General features: G+C 46.7%; 2 protein-coding genes and 1 pseudogene across 2 annotated transcripts in view; 1 reads left to right on the top strand and 2 right to left on the bottom strand.

Moving 5' to 3' along the window:
* LOC144482996 (uncharacterized) overlaps positions 1-20,196 on the bottom strand; it is a 191,368-nt gene that overhangs the window by 18,136 nt on the left and 153,036 nt on the right. The window contains exons 4-5 of the mRNA XM_078201821.1: positions 16,491-16,544; positions 13,875-14,941 (exon numbers count right to left, since the gene is read on the bottom strand). Of these exons, the coding sequence (XP_078057947.1) occupies positions 13,875-14,941; positions 16,491-16,544 (1,121 nt within the window). The remainder of the gene's footprint in view (positions 1-13,874; positions 14,942-16,490; positions 16,545-20,196) is intronic.
* Positions 1-20,196, bottom strand: part of LOC144483016 (uncharacterized) — a 97,689-nt gene that overhangs the window by 72,678 nt on the left and 4,815 nt on the right. The gene's annotated exons all lie outside the window — the stretch shown is intronic.
* LOC144482970 (uncharacterized) lies at positions 858-6,262 on the top strand (annotated as a pseudogene).

The raw sequence follows: 20,196 nt of genomic DNA, 5'->3' as shown, positions 1-20,196 counted from the left end.
TATAACCTCCCTGCTCTTATATTCAATGCCTCGGTTAATGAAGGCAAGTGTCCCATGTGCCTTCTGAACCACCTTATGTCGCTGTCCTACTGTCTTCAGAGATCTATGAACATACGCACCAAGGTCCCTCTGATCCTCTGTACCTCCGAGGATCTGACTATTCATTGTGCATTCCGAGATGCCGCTTTTAAAAACTGCTTCAATTGAAGCTAAAATGTAACCAAATGACTTCAACCAAGCACAGCATGTCAATACTACACTTGATCTTCGCCAAAAGGCCGAGAAGCGATACCTCCTGCTCTTAAGCGTGCCAAGTTCAGGAGTAACATGCCCGCTAAGGCTATTGGGCACAGGATTCGTGTGATGCTGTATCCATCAAGGATTTAAAGCACAGATGTACATAAATTGACAATAAATAGTAAAATGATCTAAAAAAAAATAAACTGACAGAACAGAGGAGGAGGTTTGGTCTGAAGCTCATTGGCCAACCAACTTCCGCATTCAGACAATGGGGAGCTCTGATTGGCTGGATGACCAGACTCCTTGCGGTCCTCCAACTCTTCCCATTGGTCAAAACCTCAGTATCTTCGTCAGCGGGTGGGCACCTCCCCCGCACATGTGCAGCTTCCCTCTCCCTTGAACATGCGCAGTCCGGGCCGGCGGGAGGAGATCACCGAGCGGCTTCTCGCTCTGGCCGGAGCTGTCAGCCGGTTGCCTGGAAACCTTGGCTGGAGGAGGGGGAGGGGGAACAGCGGGTGGGGACGGCCGGGCCTGCGCATTGGAACCGCAGTGACGTCACCGGAGAGCAGCGAGATTCCTATTGGCTGATTCAGGCAGGGCTCTATTGTGACGCCACAATGCGGAAGTTGGCCAATGAGCTTCAGATTAAACCTTCCGCCTCTGCAACATCTGGGAGGAAATCAATGTTTCCCCCTTTCCATTTCTTTTCTCATTCTGGGGGAAATTGGGGACTTGCAGCAACTGAAGGGTAAGGTCGTGAATCCAGTCTGTATATTCCACACATTTTTAGTCCAGTCATATGGGCATATATCTGTCTGGCCGCCTGCATGGAGATTTCCAGCTCTCTGTGTCCAGGACAGGAAGCAGTGAGCATGGATCTGTCAATCAGCCTCAATCAGCACCTTCAGAAGAATTGGGAGGGTGAATATTAGATATAGCAGAGTGAGAATGGAGGGAGAGTGTGTGGGATGGAGATTTACAGCTTTTGGGGAATGAGAGAGAAAGAATGTTCCATAGAAACTGGAATTGTCTGTTCTGAATTTCGATCCTGTACTGACAGTGATGACTTGTGTCAACTTGTTTTACAGGATATTGAAAGAGGAATCACAGGCTAAAATCTCGAATGTCACGTCGAGATCTGGCAGAGTCATATTCCTTGGGACCTGAATATCATCGGCCATTGAATCTGGAAGATTTGAAAAGATTTCAAACATCAATCTGACTGAAAAAGCACCAACACACTTCCACATTCAAGTGAGTGTGTTACAGTGCACTGACTGAAGAGCTTTAACCAGTTACACAGCCTGAATAAATATCACACCATTCACAGCGGGGAGACACTGTACACGTGTTGTGTGTGTGGATGAGGCTTCAGCTGATTGTCCACCCAAGGTAGAGGCAAGGACACCTGCATCATGGAGAAACCATGGAAATGTGCGGACTGTGGGAAGAGATACAGAGCCCCCTCTCTGCTTGATGCTCATCGGCACAGCCACACTGGGGAGAGGCCATTCATCTGCCCTCAGTGTGGGAAGGGATTCAACCAGCTATCCAATCTATGGACACACCAGCGAATTCACACTGGGGAGAGGCCATTCATCTGCTCTCAGTGTGGGAAGGGATTCACTCGGTCATCTGACCTGCAGACACATCAGCGCGTTCACACTGGGGAGAGGCCATTCACCTGCTCTCAGTGTGGAAAGGGATTCACTGTGTCATCCGCCTTGCAGAGACACCAGCGAGTTCACACTGGGGAGAGGCCATTCACCTGCTCTCAGTGTGGGAAGAGATTCACTTGGTCATCCGACCTGCAGAGACACCAGCGAGTTCACACTGGGGAGAGGCCGTTCACCTGCTCTCAGTGTGGGAAGGGATTCACTCGGTCATCCGTCCTGCGGACACATCAGCGCATTCACAGCGGGGAGAGGCCGTTTACGTGCTCTCAGTGTGGGAAGGAATTCACTCAGTTATCCCACCTGCTGAGACATCAGTGAGGTTACACTGGGGAGAAACCGTTCACCTGCTGAGTGTATAAAAAGGGTTCAGAATTTCATCCCAGCTGCTGAGACACCAACAAGTTCACAGGGTTGGATTCTGCTGTTATTGTTTCCGCTCTCAATTACATCCAGGACTGCATTTTGTTCATTCTCACAGTTAGTCAATGGGGAAGGTCGGAGGGTTTCTTTCTGCTGGACTGGCCGGTCTCACAACTTTGCCTCTTGTTGTGCCTCAAAGAGCTGATGCTTGTTGTGCCTCAAAGAGCTGATGCTCTTTGTGTCTTGTTGCGAATACATGGTTTCAAATTTCTCAAGGATCACAGAGTGACAGAGTGTGAGGAAGTTCAGAGATATTTAGTCAGCATTTCTGTCTGAAACCCCCCAATGCTCATCCAATTTCCTTTGTAATTGTTTATTGTCTCCGTTTCCTCCACCCTCGTAGGCAGCGAGTTCCAGGTCATTACCATTCGCTGCATTAAAATATTCTTCCTCACATCCCCCCTACATCTCTGACCCAAAACTTTAACTCTGTGACCCCCTCTCCTTCTCCCATCAGCTAATGGGAACAGTTTTTCTTTGTCCACCTTATCTAAATCTGTCAGAATCTTGTCCTTTGCTGCAAGGAGAACAACCCCAGCCTGACATTGACAATAAAGAACAAACTAACAGAATATGTTCGTACCTGAAATCAAATGGGAATGTTTAAATTCTGTTTTAAAGATATTGTGAATATATTGTCCTGGACAATAAAGGAATTGGAATAACTCACCTTGGGTGTGGTTGAATGGAATATATCAATCTGGTATCGACCTACAGTCTAGGGAAAGTCTGGAATGTGTAGCTGGAAATCTTTCCCTAATATCACTGTGGATGTACTTACACAATGTGGAGATGCCGGCGTTGGACTGGGGTAAACACAGTAAGAAGTTTAACAACACCAGGTTAAAGTCCAACAGGTTTATTTGGTAGCAAAAGCCACACAAACTTTCGGACCCTTAAGCCCCTTCTTCAGGTGAGTGGGAATTCTGTTCACAAACAGGGCATATAAAGACACAAACTCAATTTACAGAATAATGCTTGGAATGCGACTACTTACAACTAATCAAGGCTTTAAGATACAAACAATGTGAGTGGAGAGAGCATCAAGACAGGCGGCACGGTAGCACAGTGGTTAGCACTGCTGCTTCACAGCTCCAGGGACCTGGGTTCGATTCCCGGCTTGGGTCACTGCCTGTGTTGAGTTTGCACATTCTCCTCGTGTCTGCGTGGGTTTCCTCCGGTTTCCTCCCACAGTCCAAAGATGTGAGGGTTAGGTTGATTGGCTATGCTAAAATTGCCCCTTAGTGTCCTGAGATGCGTAGGTTAGAGGGATCAGCGGGTAAATATGTAGGGATATGGGGGTAGGGTCTGGGTGGGATTGTGGTCGGTGCAGACTCGATGGGCCAGATGGCCTCTTTCTGCACTGTAGGGTTTGTAAGTTTCGAAAGAGATGTGTATTGGACACTTTCAGCTCTCTGTGTCCTGGACACAGCTGGAAATCTCCATGCAGGCGCCCAGACAGATATATGTCTATCTGACTGGACTAACAATGTGTGGAATGTACAGACTGGGGGGGAACAATGGGTGGGGGCGGGGCTCCCGGGTCCGCGCGCCTGAACCCGGAGACGTCACCGCGGAGCAGAGTGATTGCTATTGGCTGATTGAGGCAGGGCTCATTGTGCCGTCACAATGACTCAGAGGGGCGTTCCCAGCACACAGTGTCCCATTGGCAGCAATATCACTGGTTACAGAAGCAGCACACTGCGGATTGGACACCAGCTCAGCGCGGCTGGTGGTCAAAGACCCGCCCACCCTCATGTGGGCTCGGGTTCCGCCCCCTCATTGTCCACATGCGGGAGATTAACCAATGGCAACGCGTGGAGGACCGGATGGGCGCTGGTCCTCCAGCCAATCAGAATCCGGGCCCTGTGTCAATGGCTGCGCGGAGCTTGGTCCATTGTCTGTGAGTAAAGTGTTTGAATTCTGCGCTCCAGAGGACTGTGGAGCCTCAGTCATCAAATATTTTCAAGAGAGAGATTGGTAACTTTTGAGGCATTGAGCAACCTGAGGGATAGTTTGGGAAATAGTGGCCCTGTGGAAATAGTGTGAGGTAGATCAGCCAATTCTCAATCAATGGTTGAAGCAGTTCGATGGGCTGAATGGCCAACTACAGCTCCAATTTGTTATGATTTCTGTGCTGGACAGGAAGCAGTGAGCATGGATCTGTCAATCAGCCTCAATCAGCATCTTCAGGAGAATTGGGAGGGTGAATATTAGATACAGCAGAGTGAGAATGGAGGGAGAGTGTGTGGGATGGAGATTTACAGCTTTTGCACAATGAGAGAGGAAAGAATGTTCCATAGAAACTAGAATTGTCTGTTCTGAATTTCTATTTCTATTTCTAACTCATTTTACAGGATATTGAAAGAGGAATTACAGGCTGAAATCTCAAATGTCACGTCTAGATCTGACAGTCATATTCCTTGGGAGTGAAATATCATCGGCCTTTGAATCTTGAAGGGGAAATGTTTGTCCAGTCTGTCGATTTGAAAAAAAATTCAAGCATCAGTGTGACTGGAAAAGCACCAACACACTGTCACATTTGAGTGAGAGTATTCCAATGAACTGACTAAAGAGCTTTAACCAGTTACACAGCCTGAATAAATATCACACCATTCACAGTGAATACAGACCGTACTGGTGTTGTGCCTAGACGAGGCTTCAACTGATTGTCCACCGAAGAGAGCGGCAAGGACACCTGCACCATGGAGAAACCATGGAAATGTGGGGACTGTGGGAAGAGATACAGATACCCATCTCTGCTGGAAGCTCATCGGCGCAGTCACACTGGGGAGAGGCCGTTCATCTGCTCTCAGTGTGGGGAGGGATTTGCTCTGTTATCCACGTTGCAGAAACACCAGCGAGTTCACACTGGAGAGAGACCGTTCATCTGCTCTCAGTGTGGGAACAAGTTCACTCGGTTATCCAATCTGCAGACACACCAGCGAGTTCACACTGGGGAGAGGCCATTCACCTGCTCTCAGTGTGGGAAGGGATTCAGTCAGTTTTCCAGCCTGCGGACACACCAGCGAGTTCACACCGGGGAGAGACCATTCACCTGCTCTCAGTGTGGGGAAGGATTCGCTCTGTTATCCACGTTGCAGAAACACCAGCGAGTTCACACTGGAGAGAGACCGTTCACCTGCTCTCAGTGTGGGAACAAGTTCACTCGGTTATCCAATCTGCAGACACACCAGCGAGTTCACACTGGGGAGAGGCCATTCACCTGCTCTCAGTGTGGGAAGGGATTCAGTCAGTTTTCCAGCCTGCGGACACACCAGCGAGTTCACACCGGGGAGAGACCATTCACCTGCTGTCAGTGTGGGGAGGGATTCAGAGCTTCATCCAGCCTGCTGATACACCAGCGAGTTCACACTGGGGAGAGGCCCTTCACCTGCTCTCAGTGTGGGGAGGGATTCAGAGCTTCATCCAGCCTGCGGACACACCAGCAAGTTCACACTTGGGAGAGACCGTTCACCTGCTCTCAGTGTGGGAAGGGATTCACTCGGTCATCCAGCCTGCGGACACACCAGCGAGTTCACACTGGGGAGAGGCCGTTCACCTGCTCTCAGTGTGGGAAGGAATTCATAACTTCATCCAACCTGCGGACACACCAACGAGTTCACACTGGGGAGAGACCGTTCACCTGCTCTCAGTGTGGGAAGGGATTCACTCGGTCATCCAGCCTGTGGACACACCAGCAAGTTCACACTGGGGAGAGGCCGTTCACCTGCTCTCAGTGTGGGAAGGAATTCATAACTTCATCCAACCTGCGGACACACCAACGAGTTCACACTGGGGAGAGGCCGTTCACCTGCTCTCAGTGTGGGAAGGAATTCATAACTTCATCCCACCTGCGGAGGCACCAGCGAGTTCACACTGGGGAGAGGCCATTCACCTACTCTGTGTGGGAAGCGGTTCAGTGATTCATCCAGCCAGCAGAAACACCAACAAGTTCACACTGGGGAGAAACCGTTCATCTGCACTGTGTGTGGGAAGGGATTCTCTCGGTTATTCTGCCTGCAGACACACCAGGGAGTTCACACTGGGGAGAGACCGTTCAGCTTCTCTGTGTGTGAAAAGAGATTCAGTCTTTCATCTCAGCTGTTGGTACACCAGCGAGTTCACGAGTGGTTCCAGTGGTCGATTTTGCTGTTATTGTTTCTGCTTTCAATTATATTGGTCAATGGGGAGGGTCGGAGGGTTTCTTTCTGCTGGACTGGCCGGTCTCACAACTTTGCCTCCATTGGGTTGATGCTCTTTGAGTTTTGTTGTGAATACCAGGTTTCAGATTTCACAAGGATCACAGAGTGACAGGGTGCTCGGAAGTTCAGAGATATTTAGTCAGCATTTCTGTTTGAAACCCCCCAAATGCCCATCCAATTTCCTTTGTAATTGTTTATTGTCTCCACTTCCTCCACCCTAGTAGGCAGCGAGTTCCAGGTCATTACCATTCGCTGCATCAAAATATTCTTCCTCACATGGGCAGCACGGTAGCACAGTGGTTAGCACTACTGCTTCACAGCTCCAGGGACCTGGGTTCGATTCCTGGCTTGGGTCACTGTCTGTGTGGAGTTTGCACATTCTCCTCGTGTCTGCGTGGGTTTCCTCCGGGTGCTCTGGTTTCCTCCCACAGTCCAAAGATGTGTGGGTTAGGCTGATTGGGCATGCTAAAAATTGCCCCTTAGAGTCCTGAGATGCGTAGGTTAGAGGGATTAGCGGGTAAATGTGTAGGGATATGGGGGTAGGGCCTGGGTGGGATTGTGGTCGGTGCAGACTCGATGGGCCAAATGGCCTCTGATTCTATGATCCCACCCAAAACTTTAAATTTGCTTGTCATCCTTGTCCCATCAGCTAATAGGAACAGATTTTCTTTGTCCACCTTATCTAAACCTGTCAGAATCTTGTCCACCTCTATCAAATCTCCCCTCAACCTCCTTTGCTCCCAGGGGAACAACCCCAGCCTGACATTGACAATAAAGATCAATCCAACAGAATATGTTACCTTCTGAAATCAAATGGGAATGTTCAATTTCTGTTTTAAAGATACTGTGAATATATTGTCCTGGACAATAAAGGAATTGGAATAACTCACCTTGGGTGTGGTTGAATGGAATATATCAATCTGGAACCCACTTACAGTCTAGTGAAAGTCTGGAATGTGCCGCTGGAAATCCCTCCCGAACAGCACTTTGGGTCACCTATACCTCAGGCATTGTAGCAGTTCAGGAAGGCAGTGTTGGGGTTGACCATGGCCGAGGCAGCTACATACAGCCACATATTCTGTTATAATTGATGGACTGTAGTTTGAATGTGAGGCATTATGGGACTGGACTATGGAGTCATAGAGGTTTACAGCATGGAAACAGGCCCATCAGCCCAACTTGTCCATGCTGCCTTTTTTTTTAAACCCCTTAGCTAATCCCAATTACCTGCATTTGGCCCATATCCCTCTATACCCATCTTATCCATGTAACTATCTAAAAGCTTTTTAAAAGACAAAATTGTACCCGCCTCTACTACTATCTCTGGCAGCTTGTTCCAGACACTCACCACCCTCTGTGTGAAAAAATTGCCCCTTTCAACACTTTTGTATCTCTCCCCTCTCACCTTAAACCTATGCCCTCTAGTTTTAGACTCCCCTACTTTTGGGAAAAGATATTGACTATCTACCTTATCTATGCCCCTCATTATTTTATAGACCTCTATAAGGTCACCCCTCAGCCTCCTGCGCTCCAGAGAAAAAAGTCCCAGTCTATCCAGCCTCTCCTTATAACTCAAACCATCCAGTCCCAGTAGCATCCTAGTAAATCTTTTCTGCACTATTTCTAGTTTAATAATACCCTTTCTATAATAGGATGACCAGAACTGCACGCAGTATTCCAAGTGTGGCCTTACCAATGTCTTGTACAACTCCAACAAGACATCCCAACTCCTGTATTCAATGTTCTGACCGATGAAACCAAGCATGCCGAATGCCTTCTTCATCATTCTGTCCACCTGTGACTCCACTTTCAAGGAGCTATGAATGTGTACCCCTCGATCTCTTTGTTATGTAACTCCCCAACGCCCTACCATTAACTGAGTAAGTCCTGCCCTGGCTCAATCTACCAAAATGCATCACCTCGCATTTGTCTAAATTAAACTCCATCTGCCATTCGTCAGTCCACTGGCACAATTGATCAAGATCCCGTTGCAATCGGAGATAACTTTCTTCACTGTCCACTATGCCACCAATCTTGGTGTCATCTGCAAACTTTCTAACCATGCCTCCTATATTCTCATCCAAATCATTCATATAAATGACAAATAACAGTGGACCCAGTACTGATCCCTGAGGCACACTGCTGGTCACAGGCCTCCAGTTTGAAAAACAACCCTCTACAACCACTCTCTGGCTTCTGTGAAGAAGCCAATTTTGTATCCATTTAGATACCTCACCCTGGATCCCATGAGATTTTAACCTTATGCAACAACCTACCATTCGGTACTTTGTCAGAGATCTTGCTAAAGTTCATGTCGACAACATCAACTGCACTGCCCTCATCTATCTTCTTGGTTACCCCTTCAAAAAACTCAATCAAATTTGACCACAGCTCAGTTTCTGCAATCATGGACCATTAAAGCTGCTTAGCAGTGCCCTGACAGAGGACCTGGTGGGAATATTTCCTCATTGAGTTAGAATTAAACTTATTCCAGGACTGGCTGGTGTTCAGTGGCTGAGACACCCGAATCTGTGAAAAGGGGGTCCGACCAATCAACAAACAGTGGTAGGTAGTTGATTAAGAAGTTAAGAAGCGTTCTCATGCATTGTTTCAATTACTTGATCATAAATTTCTGATGAGAACTGTGAGGGACTATGACCCGGTAGTCACTGAAGTGACGGTATACTCCAAGTAGCACTGGACTGAAAAGCGAGAGTAGATTCTAATGAATGGTTATAATCCTACCCTAGCATGGCCAGTGAAAAATAAGAGCTCGAGTGATCAAGAATAATAATGTGATAAGGTGCGAAGGAATAAGATCTCACCGTGTAAAAATCAAGTTGGGATGACATTTGTATCACATAGGAGTCAATGAATGGAATACATTGGGTATTGCACATCCCCTAGCCTGGCCTGATTGAACACATGAATGGGCTATTGAAACAACAAATCAAGCTTTTGACCAGTGATCACACACTCAAGAGTGGCACAGGCCTTACATAATTTGAATAGGCCATAAAAAGGAGGGGTATCACGGTGACACAGTGGTTAGCACTGCAGCCTCACAGCACCAAGGACCTGGGTTTGACTCCTGGCTTGTGTCACCGTCTGTGTGGAGTTTGCACATTCTCCCTGTGTCTGCGTGGGTTTCATCCAAGTGCACCGGTTTCCTTCCACACTCCAAAGATGCGAGTTTGGTTGATTGGCCATGATAAATTGCCCTTTAGTGTCAGGGTGTTATAGGGTAAATAAGTATGGTTATGGGGGTAGGGCCTGGGTGGGATTGTGGTCGGTGCAGATTCGATGGGCCGAATGGCCTCCTTCTGCACTGTAGGGATTCTATGAAACCCCGTGAGTCAGATGATAAAACAACCTGTCCCTTCAATTCTTCCTCCAGACAGGGAATATGACACACCTGTATGTAAGAGTGGCAAGGTGTGGGTACATATCTCAAACCAAACCCCACAGAAAAGGGGAAATAATTGCTGCTGGACATGCTTGGCTTGTACCTCCTAAGCTGCGTTCACTCCCGATGCATGGGGGATGGAAGGCATCCAGTAAAATATGCACTCAAAACAAATGTACTTGTGGAGAAGGACAGAAATATTATTTGTATAACGTCACTGTCCAGGCATCCGTGCTCAGTGTGGCGGATTGTAGCCAATGGCCTTTTGTGGTGGTATGTCCTCTACATAACTCCTCATACATGAAGCTTGTACCTTACAGCTGAGTCATGGCCAATGTCAATAGGAATTATCGCCAGTTAATGATACTATTATGCATGAAATTGGACAGGTTTGGTGGGGAGGCGATGGCCTCGTGATATTATCGCTAGATTACTAATTCAGAACTCAGCTAATGTTCTGGGGACCCAGGTTCAAATCCCACCACAGCAGATGGTGAAATTTAATGAAAAAGATCTGGAAATAAGAATCTCCTGATGACCATGAAACCATTGTCGATTGTCAGAAAAAAAAACATCTGATTCACAATGTCCTTTCGGGAAGGAAATCTGCCATCCTTAACTGGTCTGGCCCACATGTGATTCCACGAATAATTTAAAAAAACTATGTCTGCATTACCAGCACTCTCAATGTACATCTGAATGCCAGATAGCTTGAACCCCCTGTAAACCAATGTTGGAAAGATGCATGGGACATATTTGATGTACATACTAATAGAACATATTATTTGATATAGACACACCCACGGTATTGTGCATCTGCCTTCAATTGAACTTGATAAATTATGCAGGTTTATTGAACAAAATACACAAGTTTCTGCACACCTACGTTAAGACAGGCAACATCTTCTTAGGCAGAGTGTGGAAATGACCTGTGCTTAAGGCAAACTTCACCAAACATCGGGTGAACTTAATTGCCTCAGTTTTCACCTTTGGTGGGATGTTTTTAATGTATGGTCACCCAAAGCATCCGCTGTTTTTACTTTAATGTTACATCCTGTTGTCATACTGCTACTTTGTACCCTTTTGTTGTTCATTTTACTTGTCTTGTGGCACAGAGTGCGTGCATTGTTCACACAGGTCATTGCTGTGAAGGAACTTATACAGGTACAGATGGGATTGCTGCGTTGGCTGCTGAATCTCAGGGTGGAATGTATAGAAAGTAAAGAGTTAAGATATTCACCAGTCAACTCAGCATTTATTCATGCTGTGAGAACCTAAACAAGCAGCTGCGCTACAGAAACAAGCTGACCTTCCAGTGCTGTATTTGTATATTGTTTCCCAAGTCTGGGAATTTACCAAATCTCCTGTCAGGTTGTTTGTGCCACACTGTAAAACACGGGGGGCGGGGCTTCGACCCGGGTACGTTGGACTTCACCTTGGACCGGGATCACGAATGTTGCCGGGACCTCTCGAGCTCCAGACCAGCTGTCGTCAGAAGGGTCCCCGACAGGCAGAAGGCAGTGAGACTCATTGTTTTAATTTCTCTTGTATTATTTACTCTTTTTGAATAAACCATTATAATAGTTTAGGGATTATAATTCTGGTCTGTCTCTTATTTAACATTCACGTGGATCATTGGTGGCACGGCGGTACAGTGGTTAGCTGCCTCACAGTGCCAGGGACCTGGGTTTGATTCCCAGTTTGGGTCACAGTCTAGGTTCTCCCCGTGTCTGTGTGGGTTTCCTCCGGGTGCTCCGGTTACCTCCCACAGTCTGAAAGACGTGCTGGTTCGGTGCATTGGCACCTAACCTAACTGGGTCCAGTGCTAAATTCTCCCTCAGTGTACCCGAACAGGCACCAGAGTGTGGCGACTAGGAGAGTTTCACAGTGTCTTCATTACAGTGCTCATGTAAACCTACTGTGACACTACCCAGAGGAAACCCATGCAGACATGGGGAGAATGTGCAAACTCCACACAATCACCCAAGGCTGCAATTGAACCCGGGTCCCTGGAGCTGTGAGACAGCAGTGCTAACCACTGTGCCAGCCCATGTTTGTGACTGGGTGTCCCTAGAGAGGGAGCATGTGGTGACTACCAACACAAGATCTTCCGTGGGCACTGCGGGGGCTGGAGTTCTTCATTTCTCCCCAGAACCACATCATAGTTTTAAGTTTTTAACTTTTCATTCACGGTTTAGTTTTTGTCCCTTTAAAGGACTCCCCCCCCGAACCCCCCCGCCATTCATTTAATTTGATTGTTTAATTTGATAATTTGATCCAAATTCTGATGTTAAAAAGAAGGGCAATTCATTATTGACCCCAAATAACAGAGAATATGGAACTTGGTCCATGGTGAGTGGTTGAGGTGAATAGCATGAATACATTGAAAGGAAAGTTAGATCCACACATGAGGGAAAAAGTAATAGAAGGATATGCTGATAGGGAGGAGATGCAGTGGGGTAGGTGGAGGCTGATGTGGACCAAATTATTGACAGACCAAAAGAGCTGACTGGCCCGGCCCTGTGCTGGAGACTCAATGGAACAGAGACTAATGTATTTATCTGAGAACTACCTGTAGTGATAGATACAGAATCTATCAATAAATTCAGGCCAGGCTTAAGGTTCATGGTGTTGTAATCTCAGTGAAAACAGTATGGAGCAGCCCCAGCATCTCGGTTACAATGAATACTCATCTCCTGAAAGTCCTTGTGTGGCCAGTGACAATGTGCGTCTGTGAAAGCTGGACCATCGAGACGAGCGGCACAGTGGTTATCACTGCTGCTTCACAGCTCCAGGGACTTGGGTTCGAATCCCGGCTTGGGTCACTCTGTGTGGCGTTTGCACATTCTCCTCGTGTCTGCGTGGGTTTCCTCCGGGTGCTCCGGTTTCCTCCCACAGTCCAAAGATGTGCGGGTTAGGTTGATTGGGCATGCTAAAAATTGCCCTTAGTGTCCTGGGATGCGTAGGTTAGAGGGATTAGCGGGGGGATATGGGGGTAGGGCCTGGGTGGGATTGTGGTCGGTACAGACTCGATGGGCCGAATGGCCTCTTTCTGTGCTGTAGGACTTCTAAGAGTGACGAGGTTCCAATAAAAGTGTTTGAAATGAAAGGACTCAGACGGATATTCCTTGTGTCATGGACGGCAAAGTGGGTGAATGAGTGGGTGCTGGAGAAAGCTGGTGTTCACCGGAACCTGTTTGAGGCTCTGACATCCCGGAAGCTCACCTATTTTGGACACGTGTTGTGAAAAGGGAGGGAGTGTTTGGAAAAAGAGGTAATGCAAGACAAACACCTGGAAAATGTGTGCAAGGAAGGCCCGAGACGGGTGGATAATATCAGAATGTGGACCGGCCTCTCGATGGGACAGGCAGTGGAGAAAGATTGTCCAGAGCGCGGCCAACCCTCAGAACGAGGACGGATAAAAGACAAGACACCTGTAGTGGGAGGAAAAAGACTATTTACTATCCAGGGTAAAATTAATGTACTCGATAGAAACTAGGAGCAGGCCATTCAAGTCTGCTCCACCATTCAACATGATCATGGCTGATCCTCGATCTCAATGCCATATTCTCCCCATACCACCTGAAGCCATTAAAATCTAAAAAAAATCTATCTCTTCCTTGAATATATTCAGTGACTGGGATTCCACAGCCTTCTGTGGTGGAGAATTCCACAAGTTCACTACCCTTTGAAGAATTTTTTCCTCATCTCAGTCTCATCTGACACCTGCTTTTGTGGATCATTTCAGTGGAAATGTGCCCTCGCTCAAAGGGAACCAGCCACTGGAATGAAAATTGAGAGACCGGTCAGTCCAACAGCAAGAAACCCTCTGACCCTCCCACTTCACCAACTGTCAGAATGAACATGTTTCAGTCCTGGATGTGATTTACAGCAGCAATAACAGCAGAATCCAATCCCTGTAATCACTCGTGAACTTGCCGGTGTCTCAGCAGGTGGGATGGCCGAGTGAACCCCTCCCCACACTGAGAGCAGAGGAACGGTCTCTCCCCAGTGTGAACTCGCTGGTGTCTCAGCAGGTTGGATGATTGAGTGAATCCCTCCCCACAGTCAGAGCAGCTGAATGGTCTCTCTCCAGTGTGAACTCGTTGATGTGTCTGCAGGTTGGATGATTGAGTGAATCCCTTACCACAGTCAGAGCAACTGAATGGTCTCTCTCCAGTGTGAACTCGCTGATGTATCAGCAGCGTGGATGGCCGAGTGAATCCCTCCCCACAGTCAGAGCAGGTAAATCGTCTCTCTCCAGTGTGAACTCGTTGGTGTGTCTGTAGGGTAGATAAATCACTGAATCCCTTCTCACATTCTGAGCAGGTAAATGGCCTCTCCCCAGTGTGAACTCGCTGGTGTCTCCGCAGGGTTGATAAATCACGGAATCCCTTCTCACACTGAGAGCAGGTGAATGGTCTTTCCCCAGTGTGAACTTGCTGGTGTCTCAGCAGATGGGATGACTGAGTGAATCCCTTCCCACAATTGGAGCAGGTGAATGGTTTCTCCCCAGTGTGAACTCTCTGGTGTCTCAGCAGACTGGAGGAATCTCCGAATCCTTTCCCACACACAGAGCAGGTGAATGGCTTCTCTCCAGTGTGAACTCGCTGGTGTGTCAGCAGATGGGATGACTGAGTGAATCCCTTCCCACAATTGGAACAGGTGAACAGTCTCTCCCCAGTGTGAACTCGCTGGTGTTTCAGCAGAGTAGATAAATCACTGAATCCTTTCCCACACACGGAGCAGGTGAACGGTCTCTCCCCAGTGTGACTGCGTTGATGTGTTTCCAGCACAGACGGGAATCTGAATCCCTTTCCACAATCCCCACATTTCCACGGTTTTCCCATGGTGTGGGTGTCTGCGTCTCGGTGCATTTCCTGACACTCTGATGGTGAAACAGGCAATGGTTTCCCCGTCCTAATGAGTGACTCTGTCAGAGCTTGGTGTGAAGCTTTGAGATTTCTGTTGCCAAATCCTCCCCTTTTAATATCCTGTAAAAGGAGTTTAAAATCTCATCACAGTCAATACAGCTCAGAAACTGAGAACAGACAATCCTAGTTGCTGTGGAACATTCTTTCCTCACTGGCTTAAAGTGAATAATGAATTTAAAACATTATTGCAAGTCAGCAAATCAATCAAAATGCTCACAAAGGAGTGGAATTTCTCTCCAGATGTACAGAAATCAGAAATAGTAAAATTATGTTTAATTCATACAGAATTTTAAGAACTCATAATCTCTACAGTGCAGAAAGAGGCTCTTCAGCCCATCAAGTCTGCACTGATGACTCAGATGAATGAACATGGTTCAATCCTGGATGTAATTAACAGCAGCAATAACAGCAGAATCCAACCCCTGTAACCACTTGTGAACTCGCTGGTGTCTGAGCAGGTGGGATGACTGAGTTAATCCCTTCCTACAGACATAACAGGTAAATGGCCTCTCCCCAGTGTGAATTCACTGATGTGACAGCAGATGACACTAAAATAGGTGGTATTGCAGACAGTGAGGAAGGTTATCAAAAATTGCAGCAGGATCTTGATCAGCTGGGGAAGTGGGCCGAGAAATGGCAAATGGAGTTCAATACAGATAAGTGTGAGGTGTTGCATTTTGGAAAGTCAAATCAGGGTTGGGCTTTCACGGTGAATGGCTGGACCTGAGGGAGTATCGAGGAACAGAGGGAACTTGGAGTTCAAGTGCACGGTTCTCTAAAAGTAGAGTCACAGGTAGGTAGGGTAGTGAAAAAGGTTTTTGGCATGCTGGCCTTCATCAGTCGGGGCATTGGGTATAGAAGTTAGGAAGTTATGTTGCAGTTGTACAGGAAGTTGGTGAGGCCGCAGCTGGAATATTGTGTTCGGTTTTGGTTGCCTTGCTATAGGAAAGATGTTATTAAAGTGGAAGGAGTGCAGAAGAGATTTACAAGGATGTTGCCAGGACTCAAGGGACTGAGTTATAGAGAAAGATTGGATACACTAGACTTTTTTCTTTGGAGCGTAGGACACTGAGGGGTGATCTTATCGAGGTGTATAAGATCATGAGAGGCATGGATAGGGTGAACATACTCAGTCTTTTTCCCGGGGTTGGGGAATCAAGAATGAGAGGGCATAGGTTTAAGTTAAGAGGGGAAGAATTAATGGGAACCTGAGGAGCATCTTTTTTACACAGAGGGTGATACATATGTGGAATGGACTGCCACAGGAAGTGGTTGAGGCAAGGACATTGACAACTTTTAAAAGGTATTTGGACAGATACATGGATAGGAAACGTTTAGAGGGATATGGGCCAAATGCAGGCAAATGGGGTCAGCTTGGATGGGCATTTTGATCGGCATGGACCAGTTTGGGCCGAAGGGCCTGTCTCCGTTCCATCGATTCTATGATTGGATGACTGAATCCCTTTGCACACACAATGCAGGTGAACAGCCTCTCCCCAGTGTGAACTTGCTGCTGAATCACACCAGCCCCAGAGCCAAGGAACCTCTCAGATAACAGAGCATAGCACTAAAAACTCTGAATTGTAGGTGAATGTTCAATAATACTCACCTCTGGAACAATTTCACTCTTTTCAAATTTAAAACCTCCTCCTGGAGCCTGCAGCTGGAAAGATATCAGAAGTACTGGAGTCAGGGAAAAATTGCAGTCATCAAATCTTCTAACTCCCTGTAAAAGGAGGTTACAAGAGTCATGTGTCAACTGTGGTTAGAAATTATGAGATAAACATTTTCCTTGTTTGAGATTGCTGTGTAAATCCTCCCCTTGCAACTCCCTGCTAAAGGAGTTTCCAAAATCCATCAGTCAGTCCAAGATAGAAATTTGTAACATTCTCTCCTATTTCCTTGTGTACAATTATTTAAGATCAATATGCTTACATTGGGAGCAGTTCAGACAAGATTCACTCAGCTGATTCCAGGCATAAATGTGTTTGTTTTATGAAGAAAGTTTGGGCAGGGTGCATCTGTACTCATTAACTTTTAGATAAATGAGAGATGAGCTTACTGAAGCATGTAAGATTATGTTGGTGCTTGACAAGATAAGTCCTGAAAGAATGTTTCTCCAAAACGGGAAATCTAGAACTGCAGGCAATTTAAAAATAAGGCTCTAAGACAGAGATGAGGAGAAATTTCTTCTCTGAGGACCAATAGCCTGTGGAATTCTCTCCCCCAGTGAGCAGTCAAGGCTGGTTCATTGAGTATATTCAAGACTGCTTTCTACACCATTTTCACTCCCACTCATGGGTTAGGGAGGTTGGGGCTGGAGGAAAATACAATGATCAGATGAGACATGAGTTTACTGAATGGTCGAGCTGAATGTGTCAATGTGTACTGAATGTGTACTGAATGTGTCAATGGCCTGCTCCTGCTCCTAATTCTGATGATCCTTTTCTTCTGTTATTCGGATGGCCACACATTCACCCTGCATAACCACCCCCTCTGAAGAGGGTGTACAGTAACCCAGCCCTGTTAGTCAACGAATCAAACATCTTCTCTCCTGGTCACCAGGACCCTGGAGCTCCACCCATTGCAGATGCCAGAATCTGAAATAAAAAGAGAAAATGCTGGAAAATCTCAGCAGGTCTGACAGCATCTGTGGAGAGAATAGAGCCAACGTTTTGAGTCTGGATGTCCTTTCGTCAGAGCTAAGGACAAAGAAAATCAAAAAGAAATTGAGGGTGGGGGAGGGGGAGCTGTAAAACGACAAAAAGAATGTAAATTAGGGTAAAGATGACAGAGAGAAGTGCTAAAAGTGTCCATTAAGGGATCATAATGTGTGAATGGCAGAATAGAGGTACAGATGGTTCAGGCAGTTGGCTTGAACGGTGGGGTGGGGGTGGGGGAGGCAAGGAGAGTGGGATTGGAAAAGTGGAAAAATGAAAGAGAGAAAGAAGGATGATAAAAATGGATGAATGAGATGAAAAGAAGAAACAGGATTAAATAAAATAAATGGAAATGGGGTGATGGTGGAGGGGAGTGTTCATGCTCTGAAGTTGTTGAACTCAATGTTCAATCCAGAAGGCTTTAAAGTGCCCAATCGTTCCTCCAGTTTGCATTGGGGTTCACCAGAACATTGCAAGGATGGACATGTGGACTAGAGCGTAGTCTGGTCTGTTGAAGTGGCAAATGACAGGAAGGTCTGGGTCCTGCTAGAAGGTGCAACACCTGCCCCTTTACCTCCTCTCTGCTCACCATCCAAGATCCTAAACACCCCTTTCAGGTGAAGCCGTGCCATCTTTATCCTAATTACATTCCCTTTGTCCCATTCCACCCCATAGTATAAATCTTTTCTGATTCTCTTTACCCTTAGCTCTGACAAAGGGTCATCCAGACTGGAAACATTGACTCCATTCTGATTCTGTCCCCACAGAAGCTGTCAGACCTGTTGAGCTTTTCCAACATTGTCTGGTTTAGCTCCGCCCACTGACTGCGCATGCGCCCTGCTCCCCGCGGAACAAAGATGGCGACCGCGGCACAGGGCCTGATCCCGGATAAAATCCCCGCAGCTGCAAACCCGAGACCCGTAGGGTCTGATTCCGACCTTGCGGCCTCCAGCGGGTGTTTGTGAAGCCTCCGCTCCCTCCCTACCCCGGTTCTGCACCGCCCTCCGCCCCATCGACTCTCACCGCTGGAAAAACAGTCTCCCGCACTCGCAGGGCTCCGAGTAAAGTGACACTGCGCCTGCGCATTGGGCGCCTGTGGCGTGAATAGGGCACTTTCACACCCGCAGCGAATGCTAGGTGATAACTGCACCATTGAATTCTCAAACAGTTAATACAAAATAAAATTGTTAACATTTGAGATAACAAAATATTGTGAATTGGTGATTTGCTGTGCTCTATTTCTGGAAGATCTGCTGTGGATCACACAGAGGTATCAACGTTTTTACACCGTTTCCCCTCTCACTCATAGAGTCATAGAGGTTTACAGCATGGAAACAGGCCCTTCGGCCCAACTTATCCATGCCGCCCTTTTTTTAAACCCCTAAACTAATCCCAATTGCCCGCATTTGGCCCAGATCCCTCTATACCCATCGTACCCATGTAACTAAATGCTTTTTAAAAGACAAAATTGTACCCACCTCTACGACTACCAGCTTGTTCCAGACACTCACCACCCTGTGTGTGAAAAAATTGCCCCTCTGGACACTTTTGTATCTCTCCCCTCTCACCTTAAACCTATGCTCTCTAGTTTTAGACTCCCCTACCTTTGGGAAAAGATATTGATTATCGAGCTGATCTGTGCCCTTGATTATTTTATAGACCTCTATAAGATCACCCCTCAGCCTCCTACACTCCAGAGAAAAAAGTCCCAGTCTATCCAGCCTCTCCTTATAACTCAATCCATCAAGTCCCGGTCGCATCCGAGTAAATTTTTTCTGCACTCTTTCTAGTTTAATAATATCCTTTCTATAATAGGGTGACTAGAATTGCACACAGTATTCCAAGTGTGGTCTTCCCAATGTCTTGTACAACTTCAACAAGACGCCCCAACTCCTGTATCCAAACTCCTCTGTTGATGTGCTGATTCTGGCTGGGTTCAATCGCACAGTCACTGGTTCCTCTCTCTGTCCCTGATACTGAATATTCACTCTTCTATATAATGATACAACACAAATAGAAACCATTTGGCCCATTATGTCTGTGTTGGCTCCCTGGAAGATCTATCCAATTAATTCCACAGCCCTGCTGGCAGAGTCAGAACAATGTATATCTGCTGCAGTAATCTGAGACCTTAATGGAAAAAGTTTTCCAGTCGGATAGTTCTCAGACACAATTGCCCCTGTGGAAAGATTGATTATCCAATTCATTGAGCAGATATAAAGTGCCCATTAAGCACACAAAGTGCCTGCCAGAGATTAATTATATATTTCTGCAGACCCCCATATACTGTAGTGATATTATCCTAAAGGGACAAGGGAGTATTCCAGTGTGTTAAGAGTGATTGATTGATGGAATTACAAAGAAAAAGAATTCATGTCCTGAATCTTCAGAATTATTACTTGGCTGGGATGTTTCAGTATGAAAGAATCCCACATATTAGTCAGGCAAAGAGATCATGTCCAATGGACCTGTTAAATACAAATCACTGTTAGATTGCACTGGGGTTTATGTGATCTGGTTTTATGAACAAGGTCCGTATCAGACTGGAGCTGTGTCTTTGATTCTCCACAACAGTTGTCATATCCTCACTAAATATCCACCACAACCACAACAGTTAGCCCAGAAATCTGAATTTATTGTGATCACAGCCTTCAA

The sequence above is a fragment of the Mustelus asterias genome, unplaced genomic scaffold (genome assembly GCF_964213995.1).
Source record: "Mustelus asterias unplaced genomic scaffold, sMusAst1.hap1.1 HAP1_SCAFFOLD_44, whole genome shotgun sequence".
NCBI classification, from domain to species: Eukaryota; Metazoa; Chordata; class Chondrichthyes; order Carcharhiniformes; family Triakidae; genus Mustelus; species Mustelus asterias.
This window is presented reverse-complemented; position numbering and strand designations above follow the sequence as displayed.